Genomic DNA, 24,721 nt, shown 5'->3' with positions numbered 1-24,721 from the left:
ATGAACACATGAACGAATAAAAAGGCTAGAAGACACAAGTCCAATAGTTCAAGTCCGCAGTTTACCTCGAACTTGCGAAGGTTCCCAGGTCCGTCGATCCCAGATCGTGAGGAGTGCCTTGATCTCACCGCTGCCAACCAGTTTGTTGCGGCTCGAGGTGGCGTTTGGGCCACCCTTCTACCTGGATCAGACATCCTGAACTAATTGATGAATAGGGTCAACGTCGAAGGCTACCATGGGAACGGCTTCGACCTCGGATTCCCAGATAGCTAAATATGCAGGAGCAAAGGTGCAACATCAAAGGTGGAGTTCGGCGGAACGGTGCACTATCATGGGCAGGATATCGCAACCGATTTGACGAATGAGACTGTCTCCGCTTCAGTATTCAGATTCTCTAGTCTAGTCGCGTAGGAAAGAACAGTATTAAAAGCACAGACCTTTGGTTCTGCAGGGCTGACATGCGCTGATGGGAACAGACGTTTAATATGCTCCTTGTAGTGGGCCTCCGTATATGGAGCCAGTGCAAGGAATGTAAAAATCCTTTTTACTTCGTTCCTAGTACCGAATGTAGTCGTCGATGGGTTTGGCGGATTCCTGGCTCAAACACTACCTCAAGCCACAACAGTTCTACACTGGCACACCAGCTATGACTAAATAAAATCCGAGCTCAATGGTTGAGGGGTTCTTAAACAAAAGTTATACTGCACATGCCATTTCATGTTCAGCTGCTGCTTCATAGGCTGCTTGTTTAGCTTTCAGCTGCGGCATTTTAGCAGCATCATGGCATTCAGAGATTCTGGCACACTGTACAAGTTTTAGGCCTTCTTGCTATAACTCTGGCAAGATTAAATTGCATGCAACAAAAACACAATGCTCGAAATAAAACTTGAAGAAATTTTACTGCACAGTGTATACATTTGAGACTTGCTTGGAATGAGCGCAAACACAAAAATATATATTTTGAAGGACGTAACAAGCACAGGGTTATTTTAATACAAGCAGGACCTAATTAAATCTGCCAGCATAACTATGATGGTTCATGGAATTTGCACAGTATTCAGACTTTGAGGACTTCATGGACAGCCTTGATGATGTGCTCAGCGTCAATTCCAAACATATTGAGCAGAGCAGCAGAGGGGCCACTCCGTGGCACTCCACGCACTGCGAGATGCTTCACCACGATGTCCCTCTCCAGGGCCACAGCCGAGCTGACTGCATCCCCGATGCCACCTAGAGAGGGGAGAGTAAAAGAACACCAATCAAACCTCTCAGAAGCCGAACGGAAGGCAGACAGTTCAGTTTTAAACAATGGTGGGCTAGCTGGTCGGATTTACACTGGCAATTGAGTTAGGTCACGACTGCGGATTGAGACCAAGGAGTCACTCATGGCAACCGTTCACACCGTCAAGTGCTACTTGCCAGCTGTCCCACCATAATGTGAACACCAACCGATGGCATCTGTGTCTGCTCAGACCACCATCAGCATGTAAAACAAGCGCCAGCGTATACAGATGCCCTGTGCCACCAATTGGTTCGGTAGGTCTGCAACCATAGTTGCGCAACTTAAAGTCGAGCGACTGACAGAAAACCGCCGCTTTTTGACAGAATCGGTCATGCGAAAGCGGCGCACCTGTATACCCAGACAGATAAGTTCAAATTGCATTGTTTGCTCTTATTTGGTGCGCGTTCAAGCTCACAAGTTGCCGAATTAACTCCAGAGTCGACTCACTCAGCTTCAGAGCAATGTGTGCCAGTTGAGGTTGTTCTGCATAAGCGCGAGTCAGGTGGTTGCAAGCCTGGGTTAGATCAAGTCTCGGAGAACTGGAGCTTGTGCAAGCTGGAGTGGGTTTAAATAAATATGAATCTCATGCCATTCCAATAGCTTGTGTCCACAAGAGCTGGTGCAAAACTGAGCTGCTATGATCAAAAGTGAATCCAACCAGCTGTAACACTGGGTTACCGAGCTCACGATTTCCCAGATGACTGAGCAAGCTCTAATGAATGTGCCCCCAAGTGGACATGTCGAAGCCAGAATTCAGCGAGCAAACGAGTCTGGTGGGGCCAGATCTCTCACAAATACAAGTGAGCCAAACTGAGTGGTCGGTGGGTCAGATTTTAATTCGTTTTACTGACCTACACCCATGTGTTCTTTAGGTTGGTGGCTATAGACCGTTTTTTCGTAGGCGCCGCCATATTGTGAGCGCAGTGGCGCCGCCTATGAGCAGCGCCATACTGGCTTGGGTGAAAGCGGCCTTTTGCATGGCAGGTATACGCTCGGCGGCAGGTTCTGGCGTTTGTTTTCGCCGTCGTGCGGCCTGTTTAGTATTACGTGTGTCTTCTACGTGGTAAACGGTTCTGTGAGACGTGCTGAAGTGGTTTAAGGCGTCATGGCCGGAATTTCTGCTGGCGTTGAGGTGGACGGAACACGCAGCGCGATGTGTGCGCGCATATTCGAGTCTACAATCAGCCTCGGAGATGAATTGTGTATTTCTGAATGTTCCAGTCACTAATGTGACCTTATTGCAGTATTATCCTCTATTTCTAAGCTGCGGTTTAGGAGCCATGAAACATACGCGACGATCGTAACAGCGTGAGCGTGGGTACCGTTCTGCTACGATAGGAGCTGTGACGTTATACTTCGACAAGCGTTCAAACTGTTCGCTGCAGGTTACATTGCGTGGCTACTTGGTTCGATGGATGAGGTTTCCGCCCCTGAATAAAACAGTTTTGACAAGTGATAGCAGCATACCTTACAGTCTGAATTACGCTTGTCCAGCAAAGGGACTGTTTACGAACTGCGCGAGCGTCCTAAGCAGTGGTAAGTGCTGGATTACATATATATTTGTTCTATATACCTCTTGGTCCAAGCATACCGCATCAGCGGTTATATATTTATAAACGTTGTGCGGCGTGACTATGCGAGGCCCTGTTGCGGTGTTAGCCCGTTTTCTCTTGCGTTTTCTAGAAAGAGGATGATAACCGAATTTCTTTTTCGGTTGTGTTCGTTCCGTTCTCTACGACGCACTCACACGTATTACGGAAATTTTGTCCTCAAAAATAGGCATCGCATTCTTTTTATGCGATCCCTCATATATTATGGCTGTATATGCAGGCCAAAAAGGCAATGCCGAAGCGCACAGCTTACATATGTACCGTGCTGGATCACCAACCGCAGTGATCACTGTGTTGAGCAGCGCCATCGGCCTCATGCAGGAAGGCTAGCGTAGACATATGGTAATTTCAAGCCTACTAAACTTGAAATGCGCCAGAACGATGCCGGTGCATCACAAATATTTGATTGCGCCTGCCGCTTAGATGTTTCGTGGTTGCCTTAGGTTGGCCGTGCACGAGCATGCGCTCTTATGCTTTATGTTTTACTCCCTACGCCAAGCGATCAGATATTGAGCAGATTTACCATTTCATGCTGCTAATAAAGAGACACCGGTTTTCTTTGCTGAGTTAAAACCGATATAAGCAAAATAGTTCACAACACATACACACACCGCGACTGATAATGTGCGTACACCGCGGCTGGTAAAACGCGTCACATTTTCGCGCCCCCAAAAGATATTTCAGCCTATTGTAGTTACCGATGCACCGAAAGGCTTCCCTGACGACCTTATATGAACGGACACGGCGTAAATTTCACAGAGTACGATCTAAAACATCAAGAAATCGTTCCGGAGCACGCGACAGCAATACTTTCAAGCTGCGCCGCGCCGGATCGCCCAAGCCAGAGAGGAGGAAAGGCTCTCCGCGCGCCCTATCCTCCTCGCCCGATGAAACGGTCTATAGGGAAGACAACCGAGGGCCCTATCTGTCCGAATGCTCATGGGGAGTTTTTCCGACTGCTAAACAAAGAAAAAATAAGAATCTTAACAGAATTTAATGGAAATGCAGCAGTGACGATCAGCCGAAATCCAGTTCAGGATATCAGGATGCACAATATTCTACAGCAATGCTTGCCTGAATGGGATCATTGCAAGTATCCACTGGCCCAAGCAAACATTGTGGTAAATAGATTGTGCATCATGCTGCTAAAGTTAACTGCTGCACAGACATACTAGTACAGCTGACTTCCATTAATTGGACTCTGGTTAATTCTATCCAGCCCGAAGGTCCGAGCCACCCCCATGAATTTCTATGGGCCAAAACTATTTTTCATTCCTAAAATTGGCTTTCACTGGATAATTCGAACTTAGTCAGCATGCAATAGTCAGCCCTATGGTGACCAAAATAGCGACCCCCCCCCTTTTGGAGGCAAGGTCTGTCTTGACGAAGCTTAGCAAACAGTCAATAGACTGAACTAACATCTCCCACAGAAAATGCCCATTTTTGATCTGCCCTAGGAAGATATTCAAGCAATACCGCAGCTCGCAATATTTGGTTACAGTATTTCTTGTATTATAATGTGCACCATCTTTAAAAAATTGGGCCAAAAATATCCTGCGTGGTGCCCAGTCGGATCCAAACAAAATCTTTGTGGCGTTTGTATGCTTTACCATACAACACTGTATTGCAGTGAAGCAGACTTCAACAATCGGACAGCATAGCTGACTTAAGAAAACAGCTGTCATTGAGCAACATATTAGACCCTTTAGATTTTTTTTGCAATGAAAACGAGCATGCATTAGATTTATATTTTGTTTAGAAGCTTTATAGTCATCTTTACATTAGATTTTTTACTCTGGACAAAAAGTATGACAGCATTTGATTTAGGGAAGTGCAAGAATGTAGCAAATACTGCCAAATGAATCAGCAGTGTGTTTTGGCATTTTTTATGCATGTTGTTTAACTCTATCATGCAGTTTGCGAGTAAAACTTAATTTCATTCAAAAAGTGAGCACCATCTGGTAAGAAAATGCTGTTCACAGCGAAATAATTTCCATTTTCAGTTGGACAGAAGTGAGGTGGTTACCTGGGGCGACCATGCACTAAGGGCCTAGCTGTTCCTGTTTTTATAGCAGGCATAAGGGGACATTTCAAGTCTTTTACATTCATGTTGTCCTCGAAGGTTGGCGTTTCATAGTGCAGACAGCACACCTCTGTAGAATGCATCTTTTCGACTGGTGCTTGCAGTGATGTATACACTCTGTAGCATTTACATAAGGCTCGGATTTTATTTGGGCAACCTCTAATGGAGCCCCAGAAGAGAACACATTTCAAAAATATTTGGAATGTACAATTTGCACCACAGCTGAGCTTCTGTTGAGGACAACTTCAAGAAAAAGGTGAAGACCTCGTATTGCGATAGCAATTACATGGACACTCCAGGCGCATCTTTGCCGTAATCGGCGTGATGTTCCTTATAAAGCCCATAGGCTATAACACCATCGCCACGCATCGCATGCTGTATGTGTCGGTGAAAGCACCCGAGGATCGCAGACGATCGCCATCTTCCGTTGCACGAAAGGCCATGGGGGCTGGGAGGGAGGGGGCGGTGTTGGGCTCTAGCAGGAACTACGTATTTTGCAGGCGGGAACTGATGATGACAGCGTAGTCTCATGCACGAAAGGGAAGAAAGTGGGGAGGCAGCGCGGGAGGGAGTGGGGGTCTTATATTCCAACAACTGTGCTTAGAGCGGCGGTTCGCGGTCGCGCACTCCGCATTTTGAAAGCAATCCGCAGACTGCTCATACCTATGCGTGTGCCATTTTCTTTCTGCCGTTTGCGTCGAAGCGATAGACAGGTCGAAGGCCACTTCGCTCGTTGCTGCTGCTGCAGTTCTTGCTCATGTCAGCGTTTTGACAGCGAGAGTCTGCAGTCATCCGGCGTGATGTGTTCATGTTTGCTTGTGCGTGTGTGATAGCATGCTCGTTAATTCAGTTAGTGAGCAAATGTTTACAAATTTATACAGCTGATGAAACTACTGTCCTTACTTCATAAAGCTGTCCCCTAATTTGCTATCTCTATCGATGCTTCGCCTTTCAGGCAAAACCGACTGTTCCGAATGGCAAATGACCCTCCACTGTATAATGAATACTGGATATCATTGACCGCAAATAAAGGCAGGGAGAGTGGAAGAGACAAAAACGACATGGGCAGTACAGTAGAACCCCGCTGTTACGTTCCTCGCTGCTGCGTTTTCCCGGCTGTTACGTCGTTTTCGTCCGGTCCCGGCATAGCTCCCATAGGATCCAATGTATTGGGTACCCCGCTGTTACGTTGTAGCTGTGAAAACGTTCCCGCATGTTACGTCGCGACCTGGCACCCCGAACCCGGCCGGGCAACGCGCGCCAACCGCCATTTTGACGAGTCTTGGCCAGGCTTGGCTACGGAATTGGCTACAAGACCATGGCCTCCGAGATTACACCTTTGCACGCGCGTGGGTAATCTCAGAGGCCATAAAAAGCCGCACGCGAGTTGGAGAGATTGCCACTAGATGGCCACTGCCTCGTCAGCCGAAGCGAGTAAAACCCGCGGGCCCGCAGCAATCCAGTCTTTCTTGTTTGTGCGGTTCAACCCATCCGAGTTGTCCGTGTCCTCCCGTCAACAGCTAAGCTGCCTACGCTTCGTCAGGCCTCGCTAATCCAGTCTTTCTTGTTTGTGCGGTTCAACCCATCCGAGTCGTCCGTGTCCTCCCGTCAACACCTACGCTGCCTACGCCTCGTCGGGCCTCGCTAACACCGCGAGCGATTTGTCGTCCTTTGATGGCGTCGCGCAAGCGCAAGGCGCTTTCCCTCGAGGAAAAGCTGGATGTTCTCAACGCAGTCGACAGGCAGCCAGCGCGGAAGAGAGTCGACATCGCCAAGGATCTTGGTCTGCCACCCTCGACGCTTAACAGCATCGTTTCGAAGCGTGCCGAGATACAAGGGAATGCCGCGCTCTTCGGCCCGAAAGCTAAGCAGGCTCGTGGCGCCAAGTATGGGAACCTCGACGAGTCGCTTCTTACTTGGTTTAAACAAGCCCGCGCTGCCGGTGTGAACTTCGACGGCAGCATTTTGCGCGAGAAGGCGATGGAAATAGCCGACCGACTGGGCATCAGTGACTTTGCGGCGTCAAATGGCTGGATCGACCGTTTCCGAAAGAGGCACGGCATCGCGTATAAGACTGTATCCGGGGAAGCAGCAAGTGTAAACTTAGAAACAGTCGACGATTGGAAGGCCACACTATCTGCCATAATTGAGGGGTATGAGCCTCGTGACATATACAATGCCGACGAAACGGGTCTTTTCTTTCGGGTGCAGCCATCCAAGTCGTTAAGCCTGAAGGGCGAAGCATGCCACGGAGGCAAATGCAGCAAAGAAAGATTGACGGTGCTCCTTTGCTGCAACATGGATGGCTCGGACAAGCTGAAGCCATGGGTAATCTGAAAATACCGAAACCCACGGTGCTTAAAGAACATTCGCCTGCTGCCATGTCACTATAGAAGCAACAGTCGTGCATGGATGACGGGTTCTTTGTTCGAAGAATTTCTTCGTTACTTCGACAATAAGATGGGCTCCCAGTGCAGGAGTGTTGTCCTTTTTCTGGACAATTGTGCTGCCCACCCGAAAGACCCGTCGTTTTCGGAACGTTAAGCTTGTTTTTTTTTCCTCCAAACACTACAAGCCACTTGCAGCCGTTGGATGCCGGCGTCATAAAGAACTTAAAGCACTCGTACAGGAAGTCCATCGTAAAGCGCTGTCTGGCGCGTATTGATCGCGGACAGCAGCCTACGATCATTTCAATACTGGACGCTATGCACTACGTCGCTTCAGCGTGGACTGCAGTGAGCGCGTCAACTGCACAGCACTGCTTCGCGCGGTGTGGCTTTCGCGTGGACGGCGGAGAGGAAACTGCCACGGAAGCTGAAGAGACGGAAGCAGCCTCTCATGATCAAGAGCTGAGTGAAGCTTTGAATGCGCTGGGTGCCACGGGAGTCACGTATGACGACTACGTCGCCGTGGATGCTGCTGTCGTGACATCCGAGTGTCGGAGTATTGCAGAGATCGTTGCAGACTGTTGCGAGTGAAGCCTCAGACGGTGGTGATGACGAGGAGCACGAGCCGCATGATTCCGGGGAGTTGGCGGACCCGAGCTTTGGAGAAGCCGTCGCGGCTCTGTACCTCCTTCGCAGGTACGTCGCACCTCAAAGCGACGCTGAGAGCAATGCGGCTTTCCAGGCCATCGAGAAACGCGTCGTGTTTTCCAGCGAGCGGAAAAAACGGCAATCGACCATTCTCGATTTTTTTAAGACCTAAGCTCACTTGATGCCGAAATAAATTGTTTCAAGGCAAAGCTGCACTGTTTTCATTAATTTTCGGACCTTTCCTCACTGTTGCGTTTTCCCGGCTGTTACGTTTTTTTTTCGCGGTCCGGTGAAAAACGTATGAACGGGGTTCCACTGTATTTGGTATGCAGTAAACAACTAGGCCAAACTGAAGTTCTTCTGAAGCAGTATGATAAATAGTTTAAGAATGGTGGATTTTGTAGGACAGACTCCATGTAGGCACACCTGTCATGAGAGAAGTACTATAATCTTCATGAACCTTTGTATCAGGAGGATCACACACAGTGTGAAGAGCTTTTGTTGTGCTGGCTCTATATCCGAGTGTTCTAGTGGACTGTACCAGCAGCTTAGAAGTCAGAATCTCTGCCATTTTATTTGTCACCTCCTGCAAAGCTATCAGTGTGATTGCATTTCCACAAACTCTTAATATATTAAACAAAGAAATAATTATAAAACCTAGTGAGGACAGAACTGAAGTGTCTTTCCGGAGAAGACTTCGGTTCAGCATGCATCTCATTATGGAGGTATTTGTGGTCAGGAATAATGTTGCGACATGCGACACCCGAGTTCAAAGGCAGTGCGTGACCACTCGAATTAGCGGAAACTTGAAAGAGCACACCATATGAAAGTCAACACACTAGCCCTTAATGCTGCAAGAGGAAAAACATGACAAAGGTGGTCACCCCAGGTGACCATCATGCTGGAGAGAGTTAATTGGACCTGCCGGATTTGATCGATTTCAATAGTCTGTTAGGATCAAATTAATAGAAGTCGACTGCGTTAGCATAAATGCATATTGAAAGACTAACACAAAGAGCAGAGCTTGTGCTACCACCTTGCGACAATGCATCAAACCACAGCATGCAAACCTTCGCAACTCGACCTTCGCTGTCAGCATTTTATGGCCGCCATCTGAGTACAGCAAAGTAATCAGCATGGTATTTTGTTTTGCAAAGAGGACAGTGACCACATTTTTAATGCATTGTGGTTGACGTCACGAGATCCAATACAGTGCCATCAGTGAAGTCCTGCAATTCACCGTTTCCGCTAAGTAGCTACAGCTGCCATTAGGTTCTTCACAGCTGATCTTGGCAGCTGCATTTCAGCTGCCATACATTGTTTTGCGACGATCATACAGGCTCCAGCACATTCTGCAGCATGTGGTGTGCAAGGAAACTTCACTAATATAGTAGCTAGAGTTCGGCAGTATAAAATTCACAAACTACAGGAACATGCATCAGTTATAGTAGAGACTACGGAAGTACACCAAGCTTGGACGTAGAGAGGCATCTAAAAAGGCTCAGGTATGATGAATGAATTGAGTCACATGTTCGCAAAAGCTTTGGGCAAGTTGCTAGCAGTGGCGTACCAGACCAGCAGGACTTCCAATGGGTGCGAGAACTCCTTTACACGTATTCGCTCTCTGATGTATGAGCTGATCGGACTCTCATACATCTGTGAATTTGTTTAACGTAAAGTATTGTAGAATCTTAGATGCCTCACCTCATGCCGCTCTAGCATGAAATATGTGAAGTATTACATTTGAAGAAAAAAAATAAAGCGGAGAAATTTCCCGACAGCAAAATGCAATGCAACTACAAAGGAATGAAGAAATTGACATACAAAGCTCCGACTGGCAACACAAAAGTTTAAAATAAAGGCAGCTGACTAGTTGGGTTGCCAGTCTGAGCTAAGTCTCACGAACCATAGTGAAAATGAAATTTGATATTCACTCTTCAGGTCCCAACTATACATAGTTGTGGTAAAGGCACATGTATTTTTCGAACGTCTTTCCACCAATGCACGCACACCCTCCAATTACGCCACTATGTCACATGTTTGCACATCCAGGGCTTGGTTGCAGGCACTTACCTTCAGGATAGTGGTCCTCGACGACAACAATGCGTCCGCCACACTCCTTGGCATTGGAAATGATGGTCTGCTGGTCGAGGGGCTTCAAGCAGAATATGTCCAGCACCCTCACGTGGATGTTTTCCTTCTTGAGAGCCTCTGCTGCATGCAGCGCCTCGTAGAGGGTAACGCCAGCACCAATCAGCAGGGCCTTGTCCGACAGGCTTCTGAATACCACCTGCAGAACGTTCCCGCACAGACGTGAAGTCGTGCTCAAAGGACTGTCTCAGAATGAAATAAAATCAAGGAATTTAATGTCCCTAATCTGGGTAATAGGCTATGAGAAGCACTGCACTGGAAGGCTCTGGATTAATTTTGACCCCCCCCCAGGGTTCTTTAACCTCTTCAGGCACCGAATTGTTCTTGCTATTGAATTAGTTTCACCACATTCCTTGAATCTTTAGAATCATCGAAAGCTTTCAGATGCAGAATGCAGATTAGGAATTTTTAATCATTGAGAGAGTTTTGTGAAGTTTACAGAATGTGGGCTCCCTGTGAGAACTCTACAGCAGCGTCAGATATGAAAGCATCAACTATTTCATATCTGGCACACAAAAAAACGCCTATCTAGCAAGTTGAAAATATCTGCGGGAAATACAATGAAAGAAATGAATCCATTACATGACGGCATACTGACACACTGAGCCCTAATACCCATCCGACTACCTCGCATCCTGTTTCAGTAACACTATGCGAAAAGTATTAGAGTAAAACTTGCGGCACAGGTCCAATAAGAAGTATGTGCAGATTTAAGAGATGCATTTTAAATATTTTCATGAAGCACCATCTTTGCAAAATTGCGCACAGAGCCTGAACGACTTAACATGCTCCAAACACACAGTATTTAAGCATTTCTGCATGTCACCCCCTATTGGAATGTGGCCATTACAGCTGTGAAGAAAACGACTTCGTGAATGCAAGCAGAATGCCATAGCCGACTACATGCCGAACTGTACGCCACACACCAATTTATACCAAATGACAGTGGGTGACATAACTGAACTTTACTGCCTATTGTTTTTGTGCAAAATGAAAACAAGGTTTATAAATTTCTTCTCAATATACTGATGTCACGATAACCTAGATAAGGTTTTGCTAGGTTTGCATTGAGCCGCAACACAAGCTAATGTCTACATGGCTGCAAAGTATGTGGCGGGACATAACTGCATCCTTGCATTTTGACACTTAGTGTACTAGCTCAAATAGCTTTTAGAGCGAGAGCTCTACTACTCCAACTACAAACCCAGAAAACGCCTGGTTCGGTAAATCTGACCTTGAAGCTCAGCCAAAGTAAAACTGGGACTCAGCCTGCCACTACTGGCGGCTGCTGCATATGCCGCATAGGCACCCATACCGTGAAAGCGATCTGCGACGTGTACAAAGTACACAGAGTGCTGGTAGCTTCGCATGTCCTGTGCTTTCAACGCTTAGTTCATGTTGAAGCGAGACAAAGCATGAAGGTCAATTCACTCGCTGCTGCTGCCGCGTCGAGCAGTGTCTGTGGAGCGACTGTAGATGCGGCAATTGCCAACGCCATCAAGCAGCGTAAACCGCGTTCAACCACAGCAAATTTCTTGTCAGTACATGACACAGAGCAATAGATAGAATATATCTGCTTGTGAGATAAGTGAATGTTTATCAACACGAGTTGACACCATATGAGCATATGCACTGTCAATGAGCTACGAGATGCTCCTAATTCATGCACTTTCAAGCAATGCCACTGCATCATCAAGTCTCAGAGACAAGCACACACTGCTTGTCTAATCCATCCAAGCATATATGCAGACTGGAAATATTGACAATAAATCACTGACACTATTTGGACAGCTTCGCAGCACCACCACTAGCCCATAAACATAATGTGCAAGCTGACATTCCGGTTGCCTTACAGCACGTTATATGCCCGAACCATGTGCAGGTTCACCCTACAGAAAAAGCAGTTGCAGGAACGCTTGTTTACAAACAGAATGTTCCCATTAACTTGCAAGTTGACCTCTGCTACATTTCCACGACCAGCTTAAATCACTGGGTATGTGACAGCAAATACCAAAAAAAAAAAAGATAACACTGCTTTCATTCATACATAACACAGGCCTTATGGTACACACAATGCACAACAAACATTATGCCTAGAGGCAAGTCTTCAACCCAATAAAACAAGAGGCAAGAAAAACCCTTGCCTTGCTCTTGCCGATCTCAAACTTCTCGTCATTGGGGTGGATCACAGCAGTGTTGGGGCGAGACGTCCTGAGGAACACTATGCCCTTGTAGTTGGCTGCCAGTTCAACGGCACGCTCGCAGGACACCGCATCACTTGGGTAGAAGACAACGCAGCCAGGTATGCTTCGAAACATGGCAAGGTCTTCCAGTGCCATCTGGGACGGCCCATCCTCACCTGGCAGAAAAAAGTACCACTGACAGTTGAACTGCTTGCATATGTTTCTGGCAGAAGTGCAGGAAAAAAAAAGTAGTCAGCCATAAAAGCTTATGGGACACGAGACACGAAAAAAGTAAGCTCAATTTCCACAAGGTCGGGATAGAGCTTTGAAGTTTCCATCTTTGTTTTTCAATACAAAGTTTCGATGTAGTCTGAATGACTTGCACAGTGATCCATGAAAGGGGCACTGCAACATTTTTATGAATATAACTCAACTTAGGGATCATCACACACACAGCAAAACCAAAGACAGGCAGACATGCGAGCAACGGACACATGAATGCGACACTGGCCCGCTGTGCCGACAAAGTGGCGGCCAGCACTTCTCTTGGACTTGAGTGCACCGTGCCCAGTAGCGCATTGCGCGCTCTTATTATGTCAGAGTAAAGTCCACAAACTGCATAAAGTTACTGTCGCAGAGAGCCAGTTTATTTCTATCTCGAGTCTATGAAGTGCTTTTGTGCTAGCAAGTATGCGTTAAGCATTAAGCGTGCTCGCTTTAAACGCATCTGCATGATTAAAAGTGTAGTCTCTCCGAGAAACGACACCGTGGCTGTTCAATCATGGGACTGCCCAGGAGCAAAGTTATGGATGCAATTACTGTATATACTCGAATCTAGGCCAACCCCAATTCAAAGCTAACCCCCGATAACCCCAAATGTCTGAAGCCAGAAAAAATAAAGAAACTTCAAATTTAGGCTGAACAAAAAAGTGAGGGCAGCGTTCACAAAATGAGAACGGCATTTATTTAATATAAACATGCTGAGCTCACTTTAAGTCATTGTCACTGCTAGCCTCGCCCACGAGTGCGCAGACCGTGCTGCACGGCTCGTACGCGTCAAAACACTACATAACCTCAGTGAACAACTCTGTTACCGCATGCTTATCTTCCTTATTGCTGTCATCTCCTGGTTGCTGCAAATGCAAAACTGAGTGACGTTTTTCACATCGATGCTGAAGTCCCACCCGGCTTGAACGTTTGACGATGCCTCCAAGGTAAATATACCTGGTAGCAAAGCTTCCATAGGAGCCCATGCGTTCAAAACATGGCAGTCCATCGGCGGTTCATGGGGCTTAGCGCCATCTGTATGTGGTGGGAACACTTCCGGCGGAAGAAAAAATAATGTGACGCCATGTCCGTTAAAAGCAGAAGTGATGTCATTTTGTATTTGAAGGCGCAAAATTTGTTTTGTTGGCCTGCTTTTAGAGCTATATATTCAATTGCCTCGCCATTCGACTTGATGGGCGTTTCGAGCTTTCAACGCGGAAATCGATGCAGGTAAAGCCAGCCGTACGGTTGTCAAAATCGCACCCCTGCCCACCCCTTTCTTTGGAGGCTGACGAAAGCTTTAGGTGTAGAGTGCTGATCCTATCGTCAGATGGCAAGCTCGTTGACTGGTGCAGTCGCACGAGAACTACACAATTATCTGGTGGTCGTAACTCACTACTTTTGACTGAACAGATTAAGAAGCGATGAAGCTACCCGCGTCACCAAATTCAGACAAACTTCGACAAGCAAGAAAGCACAAACTGTGAGAGGGGCGTATTTCAACAGGTGAACTTTACGAGTGCGCCTTTCTGCCCATTTCAAGATGTGCATTGCATTGCGAGTGATAGTGGCGTCAACGCCCCTTCTAACGATAGGCGCCAAAAATAAATGCACTTAATAAAATGGAATCAACTAGAATTTCCTAACTCGTCACGAATATATAAAATTGACCAGGAATTTTATTTTCGTTGCAGGAATCTAACTGTCTCGCTTGAATTAAAAAAAACGCTTTTTTTCCCCCCAATGTTTGTTCCCTCCAAACATAGTCGCGCTTCAGTCGCTGCTCCCATAACCCCCCTTGCTGATGTCTGTGACAATCTGTACTAAACCGCTTTTCGCCCGAAGCTTCGTGACCTATTTGAATCGACCTCGATGCTTCTGCGGCTAGCACAACTTTTAGACTGAAAGTGGCCCTGCAGTGGTATTGCTTGTTTGGTGCCATTACGATAATGGTGTGCCATACACCACCCAGGTCGAAATGTGCTTCAGTTGGCTACTGGCACGGCTAGTAGAGGCTGCGATACTGACTTTTCTAGATGACGCTAGCTAGGCACCACAGTTATCATTTTCAATTACAAACTGACTGGTGCATTCTTAAAATCCTCGAATCTAAGCTGATTCTAGAGTTTGGTATATGATGATTTGAAAAAAACCATTGGCCTAGACTCGAATAAATACAGTATTATACGGGGGAAATCAAAAATCCAAACTTTCTAGAGCGAAGTTGCGGGCATGCCAATTATGCGTGTTTATTAATTAGGAGAGTATACGGTATATTTTTTTTTTTACAAGTGTGGTGACATTCACACTGTGCGCAAAGAGTGCATAATGTGGCACATGGCTTGAACTAACATGGCTGCTTTAGTTTCTGTAAACAAAGCACACTCGGACCAATTCCACTCGAAGAAGAGGGAGAGAATGGCGGCATGCTTGGGTTACTACCTATTAGAAGAACGCAGCAAGACTCCCAATGGCACTACACATTCGCTGTCAAGCTGATCGATTAATGAGGCTTTACCGTAGAGTACCTCTAGCTAACCTCCCTGCCTTTCTCATTTGGATCTCTATCTGTAGTATAGAGTGCCGAGAGTGTTTAAAACAATGGCCTTAGCTCTAGCAAGTGCCCTGTAGCAACTCCACTCATTGTGAAACTTCTGCTATATTAAACATTTTGCCTGACAGAGTGGGTAACACTAGATGCCACTACTAGTATCACCGACTGCACCAGGTATGCATTCTTTCTGAATATTCCTGCCGACAGGCTAGTTATACAAGTGCAATTTTCAGTCGCCAAGGCTGTAGAGTAGAACCTCGTTCATTCGTTCTGGAAGAAAAAGCTAGGAAAAACGTATTAACCAAGAAAGCGTGCGATCAGAGGAGACTAAAAAAAATTGACTCTACTGTAGTTGACATTAAGTATAATGCAAAGCATTGCGCAAATCTTTGCAGCACGAGACACCGATCTGGTAGGGGCTCAAGCGGCCCCAGACGCGCACTGTCGCTTTTACAGCTACGGCAAGCTTACGCTCCTGGAATTCAGCCTGGGTGCGGCGGACATGCGTCGTGCTGGTGGGGCACAAATGACCAGACACATACATTGTCATTTTCCTATTGCACACCGTTTTAGGAGTGCAATGGGAAATATAAATGAAATCGAGCTGGTAGGCACACCAGAATGCAATGCCTACAACTGCCTCTAGAACGATACACGATGCTCCTTTTGTGCTGCCTGCAGCTGCGAATGGCGGCGCGTTTGGGTTATCGCCTATTAAAAACGTGCAGTATGCTTCCACCGGCACTACAGCCCCCGCACTGTGAAACATAAGTGAAGATGCTTATCACAGTAGGGTTGGTGGCAATAGCTGTGAATTCAGTGTGCAATGACCTGGAAGGCTTGCTGGCACAGGAATGAGAAGCTTACAGAGCACCAGTGTGTTGAAGTGAGGCAGGTGGGCAAGTATTGCAGGGAAGATTCTGCTGGGGGTGGCTACTGTCCTCGATTGAGCATGCTTCGTGCCTTTTGTTTACATATGATCTAGCGGCCAGAAAAAACAATCTTAGTTTACGGATCTAAATGTTCGTGTCAAGAGACCATGTTTTCCCGCAAACATATGAACCAGTAACCGGAAACACAGGTCCTGTGATCTTTATATTCCCTGGAAAAGTGCCTACCGATAGAGATCCCAGCATGAGAGCCGGCACACTTGATGTTGGCCTGAGAGATGGCGCCCATCCGCAGTTGGTCAAATGCTCGCGTGAAGAAAGCAGCAAAGGTGCTAGCAAAGGGGACCGTCCTCCCACGGCACCCACAGCCAATGGCCACACCAACCTGGAAATGGGACACAATATGTGGAATCTCTAGACTGCCCCCTCGATAGACATTTTCTCGCCGCCTGAGGCTAGAGTTCCTGCAAGGCAGTATGCTAAGAGAAAGGTGCCAGCCACAAATATTTTCATCAGTGGATATGGAAACTTGGTGCATTTTACAAGACGAAAAATTGAACTCTATTGTCAAGAAAATTGCATGCAACAAAGGGGCCGTTATGCACAGTTTGAGCTTGGCCTTAATTTTTTTTACCAATGACCAGTACCCTTTTAATTTGTAGGCAAGTGTGCTTTGCTGCAATGCACATTTTCTAAAGAAAGTCATTCTACTTTAGAATATACACTCAAACCTCATTATAATGAAGTCAAGCCCATTTGATTCCAAAATAGCCAAATTATACGTAAGCAATGGTTGTGCTTCATTGCTCTGAAGTGATGAAGCTCTCTGTCGAAACTCTGGCTCCAGACTGAGGCTTCCCATGTCTCTCCAACTGTTAAACACTTTAAGAAGATGCAGAAACTACTGTCGACCCAAGACTTGCCAAGTTCTGTTCGGCAATGAAACACTCGATGAACCGATCTGGGTGGGCCTTCTTGAACTTGTCTGCAAATGTTGAGTTCTTGGTGTCACCGTCCATTGCAACAACCCGTTTGTTGTTGGAGCCGAGCTTTGCCAAGGCAGTGCCATAGGCAAGACGGGTGGCAACCTGCATCGGACAAAATTAAAAATTAAATTATGGCGTTTTACGTGCCAAAACAACTTTCTGATTATGAGGCACGCCGTAGTGGAGGGCTCCGGAAATTTCGACCAACTGGGGTTCTTTAACGTGCACTTAAATCTAAGTAGTACACGGGTTTTTTCACATTTCGCCCCCATCGAAATGCGGCCACCGTGGCCGGGATTCAATCCCGCAACCTCGTGCTCAGCAGCCCAACACCATAGCCACTGAGCAACCACGGCAGGTCTGCATCGGACAGAAGAGTGGCATGATGCATACCAGAGATTTGAAAAGTTTGGGTGCCGGGCATTTCTGCCCGCTTTGGGCTGGAAGGTACCGGAGGCACATCAACACTACATCACTGAACCTTCTACAAAGCATTTTTAATTTAAGAATTCAAACAATTCAGATGCACTAATTAACAACTAACCAGGATAGTAAGTTTTGCACAGGCAACACAGTCTAAAAAAAGATTATGGGATTTGAAGCGCCAAACCACGATCTCATCACGAGGCACATCGTAGTGGGGGACTCAGAAAATTTTGACCACCTGGGGTTCTTTAATGTGCACCTAAATTTAAGTACACTGGTGTTTTCGCAATTCACCCCCCATCAAAATGCAGCCGCCATGGCCGGGATTACACAGACATCTTCAACATCTGTCACTTGAAAACACCTCGTGATCAGCATCAAAGTCCCCTGAATTGGAGTTCATAATAAGCTCTTGAATTTCTGCATCCTTCAAAAAATGTGCAAGTTTGTTTATGACTAGTGCACCATGTCAGAAAACGAGACAGAAGCAAAGCCAACAGATAAGATTTGTTGCAACAAGGGTCGTATAAAAAAAGACAGCTGTACATTTTTAGTTTAACCAAACTCTGTAGGTGTTGCAACCAGTGCACAGGCTTCACATTCATAAATTATCTTGGGAAAGGCAGGGAGTGTGCTCAAAGTGTGGCATGGCTTTAGAGGGAGTGGCCAGGGTTCTGTAGTGGCACTCAAGACAAGTATACTTGGACAGAGCATTTAATAAATGGCGGTAACAGTAGGGGTGTGCAACACTAGATTGAATACGCAACCGAATCAAGAAAAAGAAAATACTGAATCTCAAAAAATTTATCGCAATGTTTAACACTTACAAATGATGCGCAAGAAAGCACTGCTGTGTGAACTTGGGAGTCTACTAGCATTCCATAACAATATTGCAAGCTATAAGTAGCTGAGGTACCTAGGAATTAAGATGAACAGTATGGCTACTCTTACTAATGGGAACATCAAATTAGTATGCCAGCACTTATTACTACTCAGTTCTAATGAAAGCTTAGCAATTTTTTTTTTATCAGCAGAATGTCCGATCGGAATCAAGTGCTTTTTCTCCCTTGAAGCTGAAGCAGTAAAGCTATATACTGAATTAAGACGGCAAGCTGGGCGAGTTGGTGATTGAACATGTTCCTATGGGTGGGCAGCGCAACCCAGACGAAGGACGAGAGGACGTACACAAGATGAGCGCAGACTAACAACTGGTTTATTATTTCAAGCAACAGACCATAATATACACAAAATGTAAACACGTGTAAAGCGACATTTGCAAGGGTGTTAGCCTATCTTGCCATTAAAAAAATAAGTTTTTTCTCCTGCAGAGTAATAGAAGGCTGGCTGACGCATGCACCCGAGTTCACATGCATGAAGTAGGCCTCTACAATATCGCTGTTAATTTGATGCAAATTTTTATACAATATTTCCGTTTGTTCAAACATGGGTTTGCATGAGCAAACTCTACAATGTGCGGCCAGATTCTTTGGACGCCTAAACAGGCGTCCAAAGCTACATGCCGCGTCAAACACCCGGGGCAGCTTGTGGCATGCTCGGCGGGAGTGATCTACGTCATTCCACTTTCGTGCGGCAAAATGTACTTTGGGCAGACGAGAAGCTGCCTTAACATCCGCCTTAAGGAGCACCAAGGTGCTATCAGGAATGAAACAGGTTCGAATCTGGCCTCGCATTGTAGAGTTTGCTCATGCAAACCCATGTTTGAACAAACGGAAATATTGTAGAAAAATTTGCATCAAATTAACCACGAGATTGTAGAGGCCTACTTCATGCATGTGAACTTAGGCGCATGCATCAGCCAGCCTTCTATTCCTCTGCAGAATAAAGAAACTGATTTTTTGAATGGCAAGATAGGCCAACACCCTTGTAAACGTCACTTTACACGTGTTTACATTTTCTGTATATTATAGTCCATTGCTTGAAATAATAAACCAGTTGTTAGTCTGCGCTTGTGTTGTGTACTTCCTCTCGTTCTTCGTCCAGGTTACGCTGCCCACCCATAGGAACAAAGCTATATAGTAATGTATCTTACCAGATTTTCAGTTTAATAGTTTACTAGTCCTTTATGGCAATATTATTGCATATGAAGTTTCTTTGCAGTTTTACTCCAAAATACAGAAATGTTTTTCAAACACCTTTATGGGCAGGTGGGTTTGGTGGGTTATCACCAGCTCATTAAGGTAAATCTGCATGGCAGATGAAAGTGTACACCGCAGATCACTATACTCGTACACAACTTCATGTGTAGCAATTGCTGCTGCAAGGTCTATCACAGCCATGCCGACTGAAGAGTAGGGGCTTTTTCATTGTCAGGTTCAGCAACATCTGCCACTTGTCAAAGGTTCTGGAAGCAGGAGCGCAACAAATTTACGAAAAGCACATTCACGTACACCAAGGCATTTACAGTCTCAGCATCTAGGAGGACAGCAGTATCCAAATAACTCTGCAAGTCCTACTCACAAAGAGTGAGTATCTCAGTAGTGAGCCATGCCAGCAACATAAACTATCCGTTCACCATTTACCTCACATGAGCCACTGGCCAACAGTTTTACAGCAACATGGAACCCGACCCCTTATGTAATAATCTTAAATAAAACTGAACAAACTGAACAACAAAAAAGGCAAAAAGCACAATTTCACTAGTCACACCAACTGGCAATGCGGACATCTGATGGTGCTAGAATGGAACCCCCTCTCCTTTGCTCTGAGCACAAAACAAGAAGAGAGGTGTTACCTTGTCCCCCATCTTGTAGTTGGGGGGCTCAGAGAGGCGAATGTTGGAGATGTCCACGGCGGGTGCATCTTCCTTCTCGGGCCTCTGAGGCGCCAGCTTCCACGGCCCCTTGCTCACCATCTGCTTCTCCAGTGCCTCGATTGCAGCCGCTGCCTTGTCGCCCAACGGCTTGCCATGCCAGTTCTCGGCATCCTCAATGCCTGGACAGAGCATTTAGCCGGTCATTGCACGCTTTCTTAAATGGCCTGGACATGCAAATATGCGAGCTTTCGAATATGAGCGGAATACTTATTTTAAACGAACGTACTGAACTCCAGTCTAAGTGAAGTAACCCTGCATGTTACCTTGCATATCACAGAGGCCTGTTAGCCATGAAAACTGGCTTGTGGATCTGGTAAACTAGCAGCTATAAGTGACCCCAGAACTGCGGCGATTCCTTCCCAAAATTGAAAGAATACAAACATGATGCTAATAGCTTCACACTACAAATTTGCATGCCTGCCACTTTGATGACATCTGGACAATGAGAATGATTAAATCAAGAGTTCCACTTAACTGATGTCTGCTGAACTCTACAACTCAACAATAGACCATATTCACACTATCAATCAGGTGATAGAGAAATGTGCGGAGTATAACCAACCCTTATATATAGCTTTCATTGATTACGAGAAAGCATTTGATTCTGTCGAAACCTTAGCAGTCATGGAGGCATTATGGAATCAGGTTGTAGATGAGCCGTATGTAAAAAATACTGAAAGATATCTATAGCGACTCCACAGCCACCGTAGTCCTCAATAAAGAAAGCAACAAAATCCCAATAAAGGAAGGCGTCAGACAGGGAGATACAATCTCTCCAATGCTATTCACAGCGTGTTTACAGGAGGCATTCACAGACCTGGATTGGGAAGAATTGGGGATAAAAGTTAACGGAGAATACCTTAGTAGCTTGCAATTCACTGATGATATTGCCTTGCTTACTAACTCAGGGGACCAATTGCAATGCATGCTCACTGACCTGGAGAGGCAAAGAAGAAGAGTGGGTCTAAAAATTAATCTGCAGAAAACTAAAGTAATGTTTAACAGTCTCGGAAGAGAACAGCAGTGTACGATAGGTAGCGAGGCATTGGAAGTGGTAGGGGAATACATCTACTTAGGGCAGGTAGTGACCGCGGATCCGGATCATGAGACTGAAATAATCAGAAGAATAAGAATGGGCTGGGGTGCGTTTGGCAGGCATTCTCAGATCATGAACAGCAGGTTGCCATTATCCCTCAAGAGAAAAGTGTATAATAGCTGTCTTACTAGTACTCACCTACGGGGCAGAAACCTGGAGGATTACGAAAAGGGTTCTGCTTAAATTGAGGACGACCCAGCAAGCTATGGAAAGAAGAATGACGCGTGTAACGTTAAGGGATAAGAAAAGAGCAGACTGGGTGAGGGAACAAACGTGAGTTAATGACATCTTCGTTGAAATCAAGAAATAGAAATGGGCATGGGCAGGACATGTAATGAGGAGGGAAGATTACCGATGGTCCATTAAGGGTAACTGACTGGATTCTAAGAGAAGGGAAGTGTAGCAGGGGGTGGCAGAAAGTTAGGTGGGCAGATGAGATTAAGAAGTTTGCAGGGACGACACGGCCACAATTAGTACCTGACCGGGGTAGTTTGAGAAGTATGGGAGAGGCCTTTGCCCTGCAGTGGGCGTAACCAGGCTCATGATGATGCTGAAGAAAGCCTAGACCGACGTCCCCAAATTGCTCAAATTTTTAGAGAATAGCATACCAAATGTAACAATTTCACATTGGCTAAATTTGTTCTATATTGTAGTATATAGAGACAATGTTTACTCAACCCTGACGAGACCAACAAACTTGGTTGAATTATCCAGTGGGTTAAATTAAACAACAGGCAGAAAAGAAAGCCAGAAAAAAGCCAGAACACACCGCTGACTCATTTGGCAGTACTTGTCCAATTCTAAGAGCCCCGAATCCAACGTGCAGCCAATTTTTATGTGTTTGAAGTAGAAACATGAAAATGACACTACAGGTCCTCCTAAACAAAGTAGAAATCAAACCCAATAATGCAAGAGAAATGTGGCACACTTCCAATTCTGGCAATTGAAGTGTCATCTTTAACCTTCACAGAATAGGCATTTATGCCCGAATCCACAGTAATAAGACTGAGCACACTGAACCACTACATGTCCATTGTAAGTGTGATAATGTGCATTTCTCAAAACTCCAAAACAACCGCAAATGATGGTGGCCCTCGCCTAGACTAACCACTTTGGTAGTTCGTCCTGCGATGCAAGCACTTCTCCAGAACAGAAACACATGTACGACTCCCTAGCTCATCATGGAAAATAAATTTTAGAATGAGCCTTCGTTATCGAAGGTTGAAAGCAGCGCTTAGTATGTGTTACACTAAGCAAGTAGAGTGTACTAGAACTAACAACCATGGTACACGAGTCGCCATCTTGCAATAGCAATGAAGCTGGCTCCAATGGTAGGCTGTTGAGAATGTCGCAAACACAGCTTTGGTGTCGTATCCGATAGACTGTGCAGGAAACTTAAACCAACGTTATTGGAAGAAAACAGTGCACTATGATAGGATAAAAGCTGTAATTATTCATTGTAAGCTACCATTCTCGCTTGAAAATCTTTCTATGGCAGGCCAAAAATTTCCATTTTCCGGAGGGTATGGCATTTGTTCACCGTATTAACTGTCCTCTAAGCTCCACCAAGACTGACGCTGTCACTAAAGGGGTCGAGACTGGCTCACCATAGAGGTCAGGTGTGTGCATGCTGGCCAGTGAAGTTCGAATTATCAGGCAAATGCTAATATTAGGATGGTAATTTTTTTTTATTAGTTTCAGTATAAAAATGCCCATTTTTGTTGGCTTCTCACGACCGTTTGGTTTAGCTTTCAAATGACAAATTTTGCAAGGAGGCCCCTCTACCTACACTATTATTGAACAAAGTTCCTTAAGTGGTCCAGCATTACATTGCAGTCGGCCTTTAACAGTATCTTCAAAATAACCTAATAAAGGATAAGCTCAGTGCAAATCCAAACAGACTCTCAAACTTGCTCGGTAAACTCATTGCAGCGCAGAGAAAGTTGCATGTTGTGTCAGCCAAACAGGAAGAAGAGGCTGGGTGTAGAAAGAAACAGGGCTCTCCCATTGCCTGCTTTAACCATGCCATGAACTTCATATTTGGTCAGCGCCATGCACAACAGGGCCAACCAGCAACAAACTGGTCAAGACCTTCTGGTACTTCCCAGTGGCTGACCCAACCCAAAATCAGCTGTACGGAGTTGCCGATACAAACAACAACTCGCTCCTCTGCAAGTTCAGCAACGAACCAAGCTGTCAGCAGGGAGAATAAAAGACCACCTATGCAGCATAACTTGCATACCTGCAATGCCCTTGCCCTTGTAAGTCTTGCAAATGACTGCAGTGGGCTTGTTTTTGACGTTGGCAGCATCCGAGAAGGCCTTGCACAATGCCTCGACATCATGGCCGTCAATGAGGTACGTGTTGAAACTGTACAGCAAAGAGGGAATTATTAAATAGTGCTGAACACAAGAGGCAAACTACCCATTTCTAATCTTGAACCAGTTTTAATGTGCCGTTTTTTCTTATAGCAAAGGTGCGAAACATCTGATCAGTGCTGCCTGAACAATATGACCGACTGATGAAAACAGCTTCACATAAGCGTCAACAGATTCTACGAATAGAAAAAGAAACTAGACTGATCATAAAGCCACTGACATATTATGCAACTCGCACAAATGCAATGTCATTAGTATGCCCTAATAGTGCAGATCTGTCTCTGATATGAGCCAACAAAATGCACCTTAAGGCCAAACAAGAGCAGCTAAATGTAGAAAAATTGGATGAACAAGACCAAATATCACAGAACCACGATATACGGTGGACTCTTTAAACAGAACCTCAAGGAACCAGGGAAATTGGTTCCATTTATCAGGAGTTCCATTCCAGAGACAAAGCTGAATACGATTGCATGAATACAAAACCAACCATGTGGATGGTGTTCCGTCTAAGAGGCAGTTCCGTTTAAGAGATTTCCATTTATAGAGATTCCACTGAACATGTCATTTAGGATTATTTTTCTTTACCATTTGATGCGATTCTGGCAAACAACCTTCCGGCACCAGTGTTCTGTACATTGCCAAACTGATCGCCAAACTGATTTCCAGCTGCTAGATCCCATGTAAACAAGGTGCCAGGCATGTGCAATCAAGAACGGCAGCCATATGCTGTAGCAGTGCAGTGCTTGCTCGACCATGTCACATGAAAACACCTGTGCACATTTTCCCCCAATCTGAAACCAGAAGATCTGGTTGCAAATCGTGGCACACAGCATTTGCAGTTATCGCCGCCAACCCTATCACAAAAAGCATAATTTAACTGACGGCACGTGCAGCGTAGTGCCATAGAAGCATACAGCATGCTTTTATTGAGAGAACCCAAATGC

The 24,721-nt window shown here is 45.7% G+C and overlaps 1 protein-coding gene across 2 annotated transcripts in view; it reads right to left on the bottom strand.

Moving 5' to 3' along the window:
• Positions 1-880: 880 nt before the first annotated feature.
• Positions 881-24,721, bottom strand: part of LOC142585289 (transketolase) — a 42,899-nt gene continuing 19,058 nt past the window's right edge. For both annotated transcript variants that reach the window (XM_075695927.1, XM_075695928.1), the window contains exons 5-11: positions 23,639-23,766; positions 20,220-20,419; positions 16,979-17,143; positions 16,284-16,440; positions 12,306-12,520; positions 10,084-10,300; positions 881-1,230 (exon numbers count right to left, since the gene is read on the bottom strand). In XM_075695927.1, the coding sequence (XP_075552042.1) occupies positions 1,058-1,230; positions 10,084-10,300; positions 12,306-12,520; positions 16,284-16,440; positions 16,979-17,143; positions 20,220-20,419; positions 23,639-23,766 (1,255 nt within the window). In that variant the 3' untranslated portion in view covers positions 881-1,057. The remainder of the gene's footprint in view (positions 1,231-10,083; positions 10,301-12,305; positions 12,521-16,283; positions 16,441-16,978; positions 17,144-20,219; positions 20,420-23,638; positions 23,767-24,721) is intronic.

The sequence above is a fragment of the Dermacentor variabilis genome, chromosome 6 (assembly GCF_050947875.1).
Source record: "Dermacentor variabilis isolate Ectoservices chromosome 6, ASM5094787v1, whole genome shotgun sequence".
Lineage (NCBI taxonomy): Eukaryota > Metazoa > Arthropoda > Arachnida > Ixodida > Ixodidae > Dermacentor > Dermacentor variabilis.
The sequence above is the reverse complement of the archived record's forward strand: the minus strand, read 5'-3'. Positions and strand labels throughout refer to the sequence as shown.